General features: G+C 42.6%; 1 protein-coding gene and 1 pseudogene across 1 annotated transcript; one reads left to right on the top strand and one right to left on the bottom strand.

Annotated features, from left to right (window-relative positions):
* Positions 1-503: 503 nt before the first annotated feature.
* On the top strand, positions 504-2,312 carry LOC108296886 (protein FAM183BP). Its single transcript, XM_017519478.2, has one exon. The coding sequence runs from the start codon at positions 1,660-1,662 to the stop codon at positions 2,065-2,067; it is 408 nt and encodes a 135-aa protein (XP_017374967.1). The 5' UTR covers positions 504-1,659; the 3' UTR covers positions 2,068-2,312.
* A 6,084-nt stretch (positions 2,313-8,396) lies between these two features.
* Positions 8,397-8,929, bottom strand: LOC108296884 (annotated as a pseudogene).
* Between the last annotated feature and the right edge of the window lie 6,768 nt (positions 8,930-15,697).

The following is a 15,697-nucleotide window of genomic DNA, read 5'->3' as shown; positions in this document are numbered from 1 at the left end:
AATGTGAAAGGGCTTTGAACACTGTAGTAAGGGAAAGAGACTAGGATACTGACTTCCCATTTCCCAATTCCTACTTCAGAACTGCTCTTCTAGGCCCCAACCCTCTACCTCTACATTAATTAACCCTCTTCTCCAGGGCCATCTACATTAGCCCCTTGATCACTCTTGGCCTATGGAGGGTCAAAACTATATGTATCCCAAGAGCAGGGACCAATATTACAACCCCTATTTATTTTCTTTTCTATTTCCCATGATCACTCTTAAACCAAGAAACTGAGACCATTTCCCTGATTGGTGAGGCCTCCTTGCTAGAACAAAAGGGAGCATATATGCTTCATAATAAGCATTCTGTGATGAAATGTCCCCAGGAGATAAATATGCGTTTCATAATAGGCATTCTATGGAATGTCCTGAGGAGATAAATGCTGGAGTCGGCCTCGGCACATCTCAGTTACTCATTTTGACTCGTTTGGACAAGTGAGTTTCTACAGCACTCATTTGGAAAAATGACCAGAAAGCTACCTCCGATTTCTCAGCCTCAACCCCGGGCTCCATTTCTTTCTGTTCGTTCCCGTGCTCGTGTTCCAGCCCTCCTTCCTTCCCTTACTCCTAAAACTTCCTGCCGTAAGCCTCCTCTCCAGGGCCATCCACGTTGTTCAGTCTTCCAACCTACCCGTTTGCCCCAGCTGACTGAAGTCGCCCCTTCCCAGTACCCTACCTCCCTGAACTCCCTGTCCAGCTCTTCCTCTGTTAATTCCAGAGCATCTGTGTGCCAGCGCCCTACTCGTAAGTCACCCCTTTCCCAGTTCCCCCTATCTTTCCCCCTCACCCTTCTCATAGCCCTTCTTACTAGTCCCCCGTACCCTAGTCCCCACCCCCTATCCAGCCACCCACAACCAGACCTGACGGATTACAAATCTCACCCTGGAGAGATGGTTTCCCTCCTACTGGGGCAGTTCTCAGGTGGTTCAGAATTGCCGAGACAGTGGATTCCCAGCAGTGACCTGGTGGACACAGGGAATCCAAGACCATGGCAAGCGAACACTGGGCCTGGCCTGCGCCTTTCCTCTCCTGCTTGGGCCGCCAGACTGCACAAGCCTCTGCATTTGAACTGGTTTCTCCACTGAACTTGGTCTGTAACCACAGAGCAAACTGCAGGACCGGGGCAGAGAAGGTAGAGGAATGAAGAGCATCGAATCTGTTATCAAGGAGGGAAGTGATTGGCCAACGTGAGGTCCAGTTCTATGTGCTTTATCTTTTTGGTCTGCAACTTGATGGCAAGCCTTTTTCCTGGCAGTATCCAGAGACGGTTCTAGTAACGAGGCTGTGTTCGGAGGTGCCAGAGTGCTATCATAGGAATGCTGTTGCCTGGAGAATAGTAGGGTGCCGTTGCCTGGAAGTGATTGGCCAACCTGAGGTCCCGTTCTATGTGCATTGTCTTTTGGGTCTGTGACTTGATGACAAGCCTTTTTCCTGGCAGTATCCAGAGGCGGTTCTCATAACCAGGCTGGGTTCGGGGAGACCAGAGCGGTATCCTAGGAAGGCTGTTGCCTGGAGACGGAGAGGAACACCATTGCCTAGAGACAGCGGAAGGCCCGAGGCCAAGCAAGCGGTGAGAGGACACAGAGGGCACCGGACCCACTGAGCAGCTCCAAGGCCATGGCGGGACGCCTGAAGGAGAGGGTGGTCACAGATGAGGTCCATCAGAACCAGATCTTGCGGGAGCTGTACCTCAAAGAGTTGCGAACCCAGAAACTCTACACACAGTACCACGTGAATCCCCTGCGCAAGGTTCACAGGATTACGAGGAAGCCCATGTCTTGGCATGATAACCTGGAGGAGCCTGCAGATGCCAGGTTTCTGAATCTCATTCACCACGCTGCCCAGGGGCCAAGGAAGAAGTACCCGGAGGCACAGACTGAAAACCAGGAAATTGGGTGGGACTCAGAGCCCTTGATCGACCCAGAACGCAGTGACCACAGGCTGAACTACTTCAGGGTCTACAATGACATCACTCTGTACAAAGCCAAAATGTGGAGCTTGGGAGAAGATGATCGCCACAAGTAGCATCTCAGCGGTGGAGTCAGTCCCTGGAATTAATGTCCTAAGTATCCACTGCCTAGAAAAGTAAATATTTTAAACCCCCCCACCCCCTCTTCCAAAATTCATGGATAATGGCAAAAATTAGGAAGCATGAAAAATATGCAGAAGAAGGAAATAAAAACTGACATTATCTCACCATATGGAAGTGACTAATGTTAGCACTTTAAACATTTTGTTTTTAAAATTGACAATAAATTGCATATGTTTATTGTGTACAATGTGATGTTTTGAAATATGTATACATTGTGGAATGGTTAAATTGAGTGACTTAAAATCTATTCTCTTAGCAAGTTTCAAGAATACGGTATGTTCTTATTAACTGCAGTCACTACAGTGTAGACAGCTCGCTTGAACTTATTCCCCCATCTAACTGAAATTTTGTATCCTTTAACCAACATCGCCCAATTCCTAACCCTAACCCCAGGTAATCACCATTCTAATGTCTACTTCTATCAGTTCGACTTTTTTAGATTTAGAAAATGTGGTATGTCTACTTAATGGAATACAATTCAGCCTTAAAAAAAGAAGGAAATCCTGTCATTTATAGCAACGTGGATGAACTTGAAGGACATTATGTTAAGTGAAATAAACCAGGCACAGAAAGACAAATACCACATGATCTTAAATGGTGAATCTAAACATGTCAACATTTTTGCACACTTCTATATTTTTCTGTATATTTCAACTTATTGATCTTACATTTTGATTAATAGAAGATTGTAAGCATATATTTTCAGACAGGTGGAGAGAACTGGCAGAATATAATGCTACTTATATGGCATGAACAAAGATTTGATTATGCCTTTTGTCCCAGTGTAATTATGAATAGGGCCTTCCTTCACCCTCGAAAGTCTTAGTGTAAGCAAGGCTGAAGAAAGCTGGGGGAAAGGGTAGAGTTTTACAAGGAAGTTAAGGAAAGTTAAGATAAAGTAAGTTGAACAAAAATAGTAAAACATTATACTGTCAGTTTTGAAGCTACCAAAATAAATTTAACAACATTTTAAATAATGCTAATTAATAATTTAATTCGGTGGCTCACATCTGTAAGCCCAGCACTTTGGGAGGCCAAGATGGGCAGATCACTAGGTCAGGAGTTCGAGACCAGCCTGGCCAACATGGTGAAACCCCGGCTCTACTAAAAATAAAAAAATTAGCTGGGCAGGGTGGCATGTGCCTGTAATCCCAGCTACTCAGGAGGCTGAGGCAGGAGAATTGCTTGAACCCCGGAGGCAGAGATTGCCGTGAGCTGAGATCACGCCACTGCACTCTAGCCTGGACAACAGAGTGAGAATCAGTCTCAAAAAAAATAAATAAAATTTGGGAAGGAGCAGAAAGCAGGAGGGAGAAGTCTTAAGTGAGTTAAGTTCTCATCTTAGATGTTGCCCAAACAGGAACAGTGACTCCACATAATAACACCCAGCTACTCAATGGAACTGCTCTTATGGAAACTCCATGGCCACTTCACACTATCCCTTCACACTTCTGATGTTGAGGACTACAGTCTAGTTTATACCTAGACCATAGAACCTCATCTCTACCCACAGACTGGCTAGAGCATGCCATGGTCCCAATGTGCTAATTTTTTTCTAAGTTTTACCTTAGCAGTATGTTTGCTTAATAAAAACTAGGTCACATACGGGTTCTTAGTTTCAAGAGAGTATAGGAAATGAAATATAGGGTTTTTTGTTTGTTTGTTTTGTTTTGTTTTTTTAGTTTGCTAGCTTCTGAGTACGGGAAGGCAATAGGAGCTGTTGGAGTTTGCACTGAGTGAGCCAATTTGCAGGATTTGCCGTCATCTACTAGCCTAAATAACACCTGTTGACAATATTTTAAAAAGTAAATATTGTACATCCATAAAATGAGAAAATTTATACAGTAGAACAGGCATAAAATAAAAGGTAAAAACTGCTCTTTATTACCCTTTTCATTCTCTTTTTTATTAGTTATCTATTGCTGCACAACAAATTACCCCCAAATTTAGCAGCTTTAACATAACAAAGCGTTATTATGTCACAGTCCTCAGGGGTCAGAAGTCAAGCGGCTGCTTACTTAGTTGGTTGTCTCTGGCACGAGGTCTCTGAAGAGGTTGCAGTCAAACTGTTGACTGGAGCATCAGTCTCATCTAAACACTAGATGAAGGGAAAGTGTTTCAAGCTCACTCATCTGGTTTTTGGCAGAATTTAGTTTCTCATAGGCAATGGATCAAGGTCCTGAGTTGTTCATAGACTGTTTCCTGCAGGCCTCTCCTGGTTCCTTGCCACAGGAGTCTTGCATAGGGCAGCTCACATTATGGGAATCGGAGTCCCTCTGAGTGAGCAGATGAGAGAAAACGGAAGAGAAAACACCCAAGGGGGAAGTTACAGTCTTTCTATAACCTCATCTTGGAAGTGACATCCATTGCTTCTGCTGAATTCTGTTCATTAGAGGCAAGTTAGTAAGTCCAGTCTATACTGGAGCAGAGGGAACTGCACAGTGGGGTGAACACCAGGAGGTGGGGGTGTTTGGGGGCCATCTTAGAGACAGCCCGTCATGTCCCTTTCACCCAAAAGCAACCACTGTTAATAGTTTCTTATCATTCCTCTCAAGGAAAAACAAAAAGAATTGGATTTAAACCAATTATCCAAGAGTAACCTGGAAGTGTTCCAACAGTTACTGCTAAGATCTAAATGTCAACCATTCCTAAGTAGCATAAATGTCATCCTAGCCAAGTAGACCAGATGAGCATTGAAACTCACAGCTTGCATTCAAGTAAAAAAGGTAAACAGTATAGCAGAGGTAACATGGTGAAAGTGCTCAAGCATGTGTTTACATTTTCACAAATGAAAAAAAAAACAACCATAGGACATATGGGCAATGCCTTTTTGAAAAATAAATTTGCTCAGAAAACATCTCCAACCCTGTCTCCACAAGCATTGACAGAGAAGCAAAGTCACTACTCCATGATGCTGGTGTGCTCTTAGTCCATTGTATAAATGACAGAGACTGGTGTCTGCTAGGCGATGTACCACACCTGGCCTCACTCAGTAATCACAGCCAGCTTGCAAAAGTGGTATTAACTCCCCTTCAAGATGAAGAAACTGGTTCTGAGATGTAAGTGACCTGCTGACATTCCAAGCCAAAGGTCTATCTGGTTTCAATGCCTTTCTTCTGTCCACTTTACTCTCCAATGGCCAAGGTCTGTTTTGGCCTCTCTTCATTACTGATTTTCAAACTGTTCCTCAACTTGAGTAGGCAGACAGCTTCCCTTTATCTGCTTATTCAGAAGGAGAGCTTTCAGCTTTCACCTGCCAACTCTTCTCCAATATGAACAAGGATTTTTGAAATAAGGACCACAGGCTTCTCATCTGGTTCCAATCCATCTAGATATGTGATGCCTCACAAGGTCTGTTTCTCTTACAAAGAGTAGCAAATATTTAGAAATCATTCTTAAGCTATGTACACAAACAGCAGGACATTAGGTCCTGGCTTTTGTTCTGTTTGAATTTTAATTAAGAAAGCAACTAAAAATAGATGGAAGGCTCAGCTATTTGGGGGATAAAATCTACCACAAATAACACTTGTAGACAATGTCCAAACATAACCAATAAACCATGTAATTATGTTAGAGAGACTGCTGGGAATTTGAAAAGACTAGACGCTGTTTGATTTTAAATTTGAACTATCGCTGTCTTTAATGTGTTACATAACACTTCAGGATTAAGCATTCATTTAACAAATATTTATTAAATTTAGTACCAGGCAGAAGAAATGAAAAAATAAACAGAAGCATCTTTGGGATTCTAGAAGCCTAGGAAACAGAGTAAGATGATCATATAAAAATGTATACCGTACTCTTAGAAGGTATTTATTCTAAAATTCTTAGGTTTTCATAAGGTACTTCCACCAGACCATGCTAAGCTTTTCTCCACCTTTCCCTCCCCTCGGCCCTTCACTCAGGGTCAGTCACAGTGGATTATCTGATGAAGAGTTTAGAAGAGAAAAATGGACTTCTGTCTTTGCCTTTCTTTCTCTCCCCTCACTCCATTCCTACTGTTAAGCTCTCTGCTACTCTTCTTCCAGGTAGCAGCTTAGTGAGGCAGGTTCTTCCCATTTGGAGGGAGTATAGTTTAGACAGAAAAGTGGGGTACTAAGCCCCCATGACCACACATAAGTCTGACCTGCCAGAGTGCAGTCTATCTGTAATGGAGCTGGTATTTTCATTTCCATCTGATGTCACTGAATGTATATCCAAGTTATCTGGAGTCATCGTTAAAACTAACAACAGTCTTCTTCATCTCAGGCTCACTGAATCTCTGGAGGTATAGGAATTCAATAATGTGCCTCTCTTTGAACTAAGCAAGGAAGAGTGATGTTACTTTCTGTGCCTCTTAAAACTCCAAGAAAAAACAAGATTTGTGTTAAGTATTATAAGTGCTGTAAGACGCCCACCTCTTCACAGTGGACGAGTAAGGACCTCACAGAGCAGATGTTACTGGGGCTAAATGTTGAAGCATCTGGAAGTATAAAGGCAAGGAGGGCAAGAAAAAACACTCTAGAATATGAAAAGTCACTGCATGAAAGTACATGTCACAGTAGGAAAATGGAAAATAGTCTGTGTGGCTTCAGGGTACAGTGGGCTGCAGGAGGTGGTGAAATGCGATTGGTGCTGCATTGTGAAGGGTCTTGTAGGGACAGCATTATTCAATTCCTCTACCTGCAGGGATTCAGCAAGCCAGAGATGGAGACCACTATGTGTTAGTTTTAAAGACAACGCCAGATAACTGGGATGTACATGCAGCTTCGGGAACCAGTGTCTTCCAGGCTAAGGAGGGTGAGCTTCATCTCATCCATAATGCAAGGTCATCAGAGGGATCTGTAGAGGGATGCAGATGTGATCCGTGTGGTGGCAAAAACAGGTAAGGAAACTGCTGTAGGAGTTCAGACTGGAGGAAATGAAAGGCAAACCACAGCAGCTGGAAAGAATGGGAATAGAGTCTAGGTATGATTTTGAGGAAAAAGAGACAGGACTCTGGCCAGATGTGTGGGTAAGGCATGTGGTGCTGAAGGAGGATGAGGAGGACATGAAAGAGAGAAGGTGGGTGGTACCATGTGGGGATATTTTGTCCCATAATCCTGCATCTCACTTCGTCCCTCCTCTTACTCATCCTCATGGAAGAAAGAGTGGCTGATCTCATCCGATCAGATCTGAGCAGCCACTCTTTGGACCAAGCTTCACTACTGGATTCGGTTCTTGCATTGAACAGTGCTGCAGCTCCGCCCCGTTTTCTCTGATACACTGTGCCTGGGTGAATAACGCAGACTTGCCCTTTTCTCTGCAGACTGGATAAAAGGGTCCTTGAGATTCATGGGAGGAAAATAGGTGGAAGAGCTCTTGTGTGGTCATCCAGATCTAAGCTACAATCTGCATCTCAGCTTTTCAGCATCTGAAGTGTGGAATCAGTAGGGTAACTTTTCATCCAAATTTGTCTGGGAAAGACCTGGCTAAAACATGACCAGGCTATCTTTTGTCCTAAGTATTTCTGTTTTAAAGTTGTGCTATTAGTAGTTACATTAAAATAAGCTGGGATGGGTTTGGTAGACCTGCACTTTGTACTTCTGTCTGCTGCCATGATCTCAGCTAGGCATGGGTGATTTGCCTATGCAGTGAGCATAGTTTTCATATTAACAAGTGAAAATAATCAGAGATAACCTATTACTCTTCCCCATAGGTATACAGATGCAACACCGTTTACATCTCCTTTTTCATGACAACACATACTGCTTTCACTGATAACATGTTCTCAGCTACAAGCAGCTAGTGACATCTTCTACCTCCCCTCTCTGCAATGGTGAAGTATTTTATGCGAATTGCCTGTGTACCGGTGGGCTGTGCATTGGCCCACGTTTTGAGGTACAGGATGCACAAAGGCTTCCACATGACTAGTCATCAAAGTTAATAGGTGATGTGGGACATATGCAGAGGAAGTAGAGGCTGAATAGTCTTGCTAGAGAACACATAGAATAAAGTCTGTGTGGTTTTGGCACACTGATTTTATTTTTATTTTATTATTATTATTACTTTTTATTTTATTTTATTTTTTACTAGGCAAAAAACTTTATTAACCTTGGTTTCAAACTTGATTCACAGGCTTCTTCGTCTTAATTAGCTGCAAAGAATGAATTGTGTATAAGCAAAAAACTGAAAAGAGCTGCAGTGTCCAAGGGGCACGGGCTTAAAAATATTAGAGATCTAGATTTTATCAGATCCATAAGCAAAAATTTCTTAAAAAGCAGTCGTAATATAAAATAGCAGCTCCCAGTAACTTCTTAAAGTTTTATCTTCAGAAGTTGACTCAGTTCAGTTTGCCTCATTCTTGGAAGCCTCATCAAAATTCTCCACAAGATCTGGAACTTCATCATCCTCCTCCTCTCCAGTAGCAAGTGGTGCTTTTCCATCCACAGATTGTTTGGGCAGAGCTTCAGCCAGCCTCCTTAAACTAGTCGGACTGTCTGCCCCAAGCTGGTTTCAGATGCTGGGTAGCATTTCTGTCAGCTGTGTTGTCTCAGCATTGCCTGTAATGGTGAAAGTGTTCGCTGCCAGAGATGCCTGAACTTTAGGGTTGTTAAAGTGGATCACTGTTCCTTGATTTGTAAACATATTCACCTCTTCAATACCAGAGATATTGTTTACTCCTAACTTCTTTAAGGAGAACTGAAGTTTTTTGTCATCTGCTGTGGCTGTCCTATGAACCACCTTCTTCTTTCTGCAAGCAGTTCCTTTCCCACCAATGCGCACTTGTGCCTGCAGTTTGGCAAGTTTTTCCTAGTTCATGATTGTTTCTTTCATCTTGTCGGAGCAGAAAAGGGGTCGCGTGGGGGACTAAGGTTGGTGCTCAAGAGATCTTGCGTGGACCAGCTGAGATTAGGTGCACACAAGCGGGGACGCAAGATGGCAGCTAAAGACTTTTATTTTATTATTTAATAATATTTGTTTAATTGAAAAAAATTCACATCAGCAGCTTAAAATGTTGAAGGTAAATGTTTAATGAAAAATTAAGTACTGAATTTTCAACTACTGAAAAAGAATCAACTGTTTGCTGCTTGTCAATTTCTTGCCTCTACGCTTCAGATTCATATTTTCTGCCAGCTCATTGATAACCCATCTGGGCCTTGTATATATTTTCTTTTGCTGGCTGGCACCATACTAAGCTTTGTAAGTAGAGGCCCCTCGAGAGACATTTCGGGAAGAGGGGGTTTACTTCCTGGTTCCAGTGTGACTCACCCACATCTAAAGGGGGCACTTTTTTTTTTTCTGTTCCTTCACTGCTAGGTTCCTACAGATGCAGCTTTCTCTTGCATTTGCCATGAGCTTTCTGCATCCCTCAACTCAAGCAGTGGCATTCCGGTCAGGAGACCCTAAGAGAGTGGCCTACCCAGCTTGCTGCTCCTTGCACCCCTTCTTAAGCCCCAATCATGTGCACACGTGTGGTCCCGTGGGGATGGTCATCTAGTGAGCTGCCTGCCTGACCTTTATCCCATCCAGCCAGCCGTCAAGCCCAACCCAAGCCCTACTCATAGTGTGGTAGATTCCCACACAAGGTGGCCGTTTCAGATCCCAGTTCCAGCAGCAGCTTCAGCAGTGTCCTGCTTCCCTCAAGGTGCCTGATTCCTTCTGTGTGCCACCCACCAGCCTTGGCTCACCTTTGGCCTGAAGGGTTGACTCTGGGCCCCCTGAAAATTGAAAGGTGACATTCCCCAGGCCTCGCTCCTATGGTGGCATCCAGACTCTGCCCACTGGCCCATCAGCCTTAGCTCATCTGCACATAAACAGTTGTTCTTGCTTGTGTGGCCACTGTGGGCCAGCTCTGGCCTGGGCCACCCAGCAACCTCTCCACTGTCCACACCCTCTTCAATGAATTCTGAACCTACCCTTGGGGTGGGAGCCTCTCCCAAGTTGTTCTTTTTTGATATATTTCCGTCAGCACTTTAGATTTCTTTTTGGATCTTCATAGTTGCTGTCCTACCATAACTTAATCGTTCTTTGTATTAAATTATGAGTAGGCACACCTTTTCTGTAAAGAGCCAAAGAGTAAATATTTTAGACTCTGTGGGCCATATATCTGTGTCATGACTACTCACCTCTGCTGTTGTAACACAAAAACAGCCATAGACAATAAGCAAATGAATGGATGTGGCTGTGTTGCAATCACACTTTGTAAGTGCAGGTCCGATTTTAGCCTGTGGTCACAGTTTGCTGACCCTTGTATAAAACTTCTTTTATTTAAGCTGCTTCTTGATTTATCCAGACTGATACAAGTTCAACATCAAAAACTGAAGCAGAGGTGGTCAGTGAGTGCCCTGCTCAAACCTTCTCAGTTTATGTGCTAGCTAGAACATGTGTATTTGTCAGTAGAGCGCCAGTCACAGCTGTTCTAACTCACTTTCCCAACCTAGAAGGGCAGAAGTACTTGGGGAACTACCTGCAGGAGCATTTCTTAGCCAATAATTAAAAGGAAAGAGGGGCATCAATGCCCTGGCTCACTGGCCCCTTGCCTGGGATAGTGTTTTAATGGGATATGTAGAGCTTTCTACAAGGCTAAGCCCATCATGTTAGCTAGCTTAGGAACAGCTTGTTACTGGCTGCCTTCGCTTCTAACATCACCTTGCCACTCTCCTGATGGTTTCCTGAACCTCTGAATGAACTATGCACACTCAGTCCTAGCCTCAATGTCTGTTTCTCAAGGAAATTCAAATAAGAAAGGGATAAGTCTTTTGCTGTACTAATATAAATACAAATTTTGACGTCATGCAGTTGTGGTAAAAAGAAATTTTCTTACTAAATTAAGAAACTTGTGGAACACATAATTCACAATTGCTTTCAAACATATTGCTATCAAAATAACAGCTCTACCTGTGAAAATGTTCAAATATTTTTGCAGATACCAGTACAATTGAACTGCATTGTATGTGTGAGTGTAGGCTGAGTGAAAACTAAAGACGCTGATGAAAAGGCAATACACACTTTTATCCTTTGTTACCCATCATCAGCTGAAGTTTAGAAATGTTTGAGCCTTTAAAGAATTACTTTACATATCAAATTAAGTAGTATCTTGCAAATGGTATGGAACTTCTGTGTGATTAAGTAATCTAAAATCTATCTACATTTTGTTCCAAATATTTAACAAATGTAGCCCAATTTCAGCATTTGAAGTTTTTTTTTTTTTTTTTTTTTTTNAACTGCAGTTTGAAAACAATACTTGCAGACAAAAAACTGTTGAAATATTTCCTTGATAAAGCAATAGAGAAACTGGAAAAACTAAACAACGAGAGCTTTAAAAAGTATGATTTCATTTCAAAATTATATGATTATATTTTGCAATACTTTGCTTTGTAGGTAACATCTACTAATTTTACATCATCTAAGTTTGAATTTCTTATAAAAGAATCATAGATACATATTACTTAAAGAGTTTATCTTTTAATTTTGAGAAATAATAAAAGGAAAAACCAAATTAAACTACATCAAATTTAAGAACTTTCATGCATCAAAGAACACAACAGAGTAAAAAGGCAACCCACAGAATGGGAGAAAATATTCACAAATTATGTTTCTGATTAGGGGTTAATATCCAGAATACATAAAGAACGTCTACAATTCAACAACAACCACAACAAAAACTCAGTTGAAAAATGGGGCAAGGGGCTTGAGTAGACATTTCTTCAAAGAAGACATGCAAATAACCAATAAGCACATTAAATGATGTACTTTAGTGCCTATAAAGACAGCATTTTCTCAATTCAAATATATATTATGGTGTACAGAGAAGAGTCAAGTGAACATATGGAGAATTTTAAATTTACTAACCATAAAATGCACACTTAAAAAAGCTTTGAAAAAAATTAAATCATTTTAAAAAGAAAGTTTTTAAGAAAAATATCAGTGAGAGAGAACAGATGTGACTGAGAAGCAGATTACAGTAAGTGAATATGTACTAACCATCATCATTTTGCTTACATTATTTCAAATGCTCAACCAATATAAAAATTTTTCAAAAATTTTTATTTCATGTACATGAGACTATATTATGTTTATTTTTTAGAAAGTATTTTTAGAGATAGCTTTTAGAGAACTATTTTATAAACCTATCAACATAAAACTATTTGAGGGTCAATGAATATTAATTTATATGCCCCATTTAATTTAGCAAACTTCTTCAGTCTCAAAAGCTGTCTTGTTTAGATGATAAATGATAGACTTAGCTGTTTATGAAATTGGCATACTCCTTATCCCCAGATCCTTGACTCCTCCGGAGGGAGTGCTGGAGGAAGAAAGGTTGAGGAGTGGGTTGTGAATTCTACCTTGCTGCTGCCTGGCCAAGTGAGGACACTGGCAAGAAAACCAGCACTTGAGGATCAGCGTACTTCAGGGAAGACCACTTCTCACTGGGCAGTGAGTGGTGGAAGCTGATGGGTGGCTATGGCTGTGATGAGATTTTGGGGAAATAAGTTTGTCTTAGTTCCACTTAAGACTGCCTTCAACACAAGGCAGAGCTTCCAACAAGCCTTACCATGGGAAGAACGTTGTTTTGCTATCACAGCTTGTTTTCCCCTTTAATGTGTTTCTCAGCCAGGAGAGCACACAGGGACATGAAACTACAAAAAGCAGCTACAATGCACACACGCCTTGGAGCTCAAGTGCGTGACATTCAGGGCTTTTGGCTCATTAGTGCTGCACAGAGGCAGGTGGCCCTGGATTTGTATCCCCAGATTGCGTCTGCAGAGCCAAGAAAGGAGCTGTGGGAAGACTCACTTCTTGGCTTCATGTGGCTTGTGCAGTCTTGGATTTACCTCCTCCTTCTTCTCTTCATGTATCCGCTTGACCTTGGATTGCTGATTCTTTAACCCTTTAGTGTGTTCCAAATTTCATGACTCAGACTGTGGTTTCAGTCACCATAGGTGATGGAATTTATTTGGGCTGTGCAATTTGCCCTACAAGCCAATAGATGGCGCTTATGGGTAAGAGCTGGCTGTGTGGCCCGACACCGTGGCTCATGCCTGTAATCCCAGGACTTTGGGAGCCGGAGGAAGAAGGATCCCTTCAGTCCAGGAGTTCAAGACCAGCCTGGGCAACATAGCGAGACCTTGTCTCTAGAAAAAATGAAAAAAAAAATTGCTGGTCATAGTGGCATGTACCTGTGGTCCCAGCTACTCCGGAGAGTGAGGTGGGATGATTGCTTGAGCCCAAGTGATTAAGACTGCAGTACGCCATGATCATACCACTGCATTCAGGGTGACAGAATGAAAACCTGTCTCAAAAAAAAATGGTCAGGGCTGGACTACAGGTCCCCTGATAGCAGGCACAAGCACCAGCACTGAGGGAGAATCCAGTGGATGGCCACCTTGTGCCTAGAGGTGTGCCTTGGCATGGAGCTGCAAGACCTCCTCAGCCCTGAGTTCTCTGCCTGGAGTTTGGGGGCAGCCTAAACTCCTAACCCAGGAGAGTAGGTGCTGCAGATGCCTGGAGATTCTGCCTGGGTGTAGAGTGGAGAGGGCCCCCTGCACCAGGATCTCCACACTAGAAGGTTGGGGTAGCTCAGACTGCTGTTCCAGTGAGCAGGTGCTCTGAAAGCCTGGAGATCTGTCTGGCATGTGGTAGAGAGGGCCCCTCTGCACCCATATCTCTGCACAGGAAGGGTGGGGTGACTCAGGCTGTGGAACCAGAAGAGCAGGTACTCTGCTTGGAGACCTACTCGGGCATGAAGTAGAGAGGACCCCTCTGCACCCAGATTTCTGCACAAGAAGGGTAGGGTGGCTCAGGTTGCCAATCCAGGCAAACAGGTACTCAAATAACTTTTTATCCCGCCACTGCATATCTTTTTTTCCTTCATAACCAGATTTCTTGAAAGAGATGCCTAAAATTTCTGTCTTCACTTTCTTAACTCCCAGTCTTTCCTCAACCTATTTAAGTCAGAATGTCCTGACTTATCACTCTCCCATTCCCCCAGTCACTCCCCTGAACCAGCTCTGATAAAGTCAACAGTGATCCTCCTGTCCTCAGATACATCCAATGATGTTCAGACCTAACCATACTACACGATTCAGCAATGCTCTTAACATTATAGCCCCTCCCACCTTCTTGCAGCTCTTCCTCCCCTTGCCTTGGGTGCTGCCCCATTCTCCTGGTGTCCTTTCTTCCTCTCTGCTGCTGCTCCTTAAACTATTTGGTGGGCTTATCTGCTACTCAGCCATTAAAAGTGAAGCTTGTCAAGGCCTAGATCTTTTTTCAGTTTATACTTTCTTTCCCGGCAACTGTATCCAAGATCATTAATTTTAACTGCTATCTATAAGCTATTTATATCTATCGTTATATCTTTGTCTCAGACATTTCCTTTGCATTCCAAATGCATATATCCAACTACCTATTTCATATTTTCCCTTGATGTGTCTCAAAGGTATTTCAGACACCTCATGTCCCAGACTGAACCGAAGCTCTTCCCCCACAAATCCCATCTTCCGGTTCCTGTCTCATGAATGCCTCATGCATCTTTTGCTGGCCATCTTCTTTCCCACCATAGGAACTTTGTACTTCCTGATCTAGCTTCATGGTATGTTCTGTCTTCTCTTACCTTGGGTAACTTCAGAATTCTTTATCTGTCATATGTCTCTTCCTCAGAAATCTTCCATGACCCACAAGCCCAGGTCAGCTTTTTGTGTTACAGTCCTTTTTACCTGGAGCACTGGACTCAGTTGGAAGGTTTGCATGTATTAATTAGCACAATTATTGAGTAAACCTCTGGGGCTCCCACTGTCCGGTCTGTCTTAGCTGCCTCCCCAACAGAACCCCCCCTGTTATTGTTCCAGTATGTTGCTGGTACCCAGCACAGCGTCTGGCATACATGGAGCAGATGTTCAATAATAGCTGTTTAAATTACATATGTGTAAGCATAAGCATGGTTAGCATAGAGCGTGATAGAACTTACTCCCTAAGTAAAATTTAAAAAATTGGGGTGCTTTTTCCATTTTGGGGTGTGGATGATTTTATTATGTGCTGCGTTTTATTTGGTGTATGGTTAATATCTGGGGAGATGTAGTTTTTAGTGGCATATTGGACATTCTAACCCACCTGGAATTACTTGAAGGCAGATAAGATCCCAGCATCCCACAGGAAGAAGCTAAGGAAAACTATTCCTGAAAAGTAACACCAAAAGCCTCCCATTGCCTTCCTCTTTTGCATAACAGCCTATCTTGCTAAAAGCTAAAACTTTATAATGGGATGTAGATTATTATGGTAACATGAAATCAAGGAGGTGATTTGAGAAGAAGATATTATAATACAGACAGATGCTTAGTCTACATAGACTTTAGGCAAAAGTCTCTTCCTTCAAGATAGGCTTTAAATGTTGCAATGCCTGCTCTCCTGAATATAAAGGATCACATGAGGACCATGAAAATGTTATGTTTCTATGTGCAGATTTATCTTTCTTTTTTGTACATTCCCATAGAATTTAGAAAGATATTCTAATAGGGCCGGTGCAGTGGCTCACACCTGAAATCCCAATACTTAGGGAGGCTGAGATGGGATGATCTCTTGAAGCCAGGAGTTCAGACCAGCCTG

Source organism: Cebus imitator, unplaced genomic scaffold (assembly GCF_001604975.1).
Source record: "Cebus imitator isolate Cc_AM_T3 unplaced genomic scaffold, Cebus_imitator-1.0 Scaffold749, whole genome shotgun sequence".
Lineage (NCBI taxonomy): Eukaryota > Metazoa > Chordata > Mammalia > Primates > Cebidae > Cebus > Cebus imitator.
Note: the sequence above shows the minus strand (reverse complement) of the source record. Positions and strands in the feature narration are given on the sequence as shown.

What these genes read in the sequence shown, in the direction of transcription:
- LOC108296886 (XM_017519478.2), top strand. Translation starts at nt 1,660, where the DNA reads ATGGCGGGACGCCTGAAGGAGAGGGTGGTCACAGATGAGGTCCATCAG.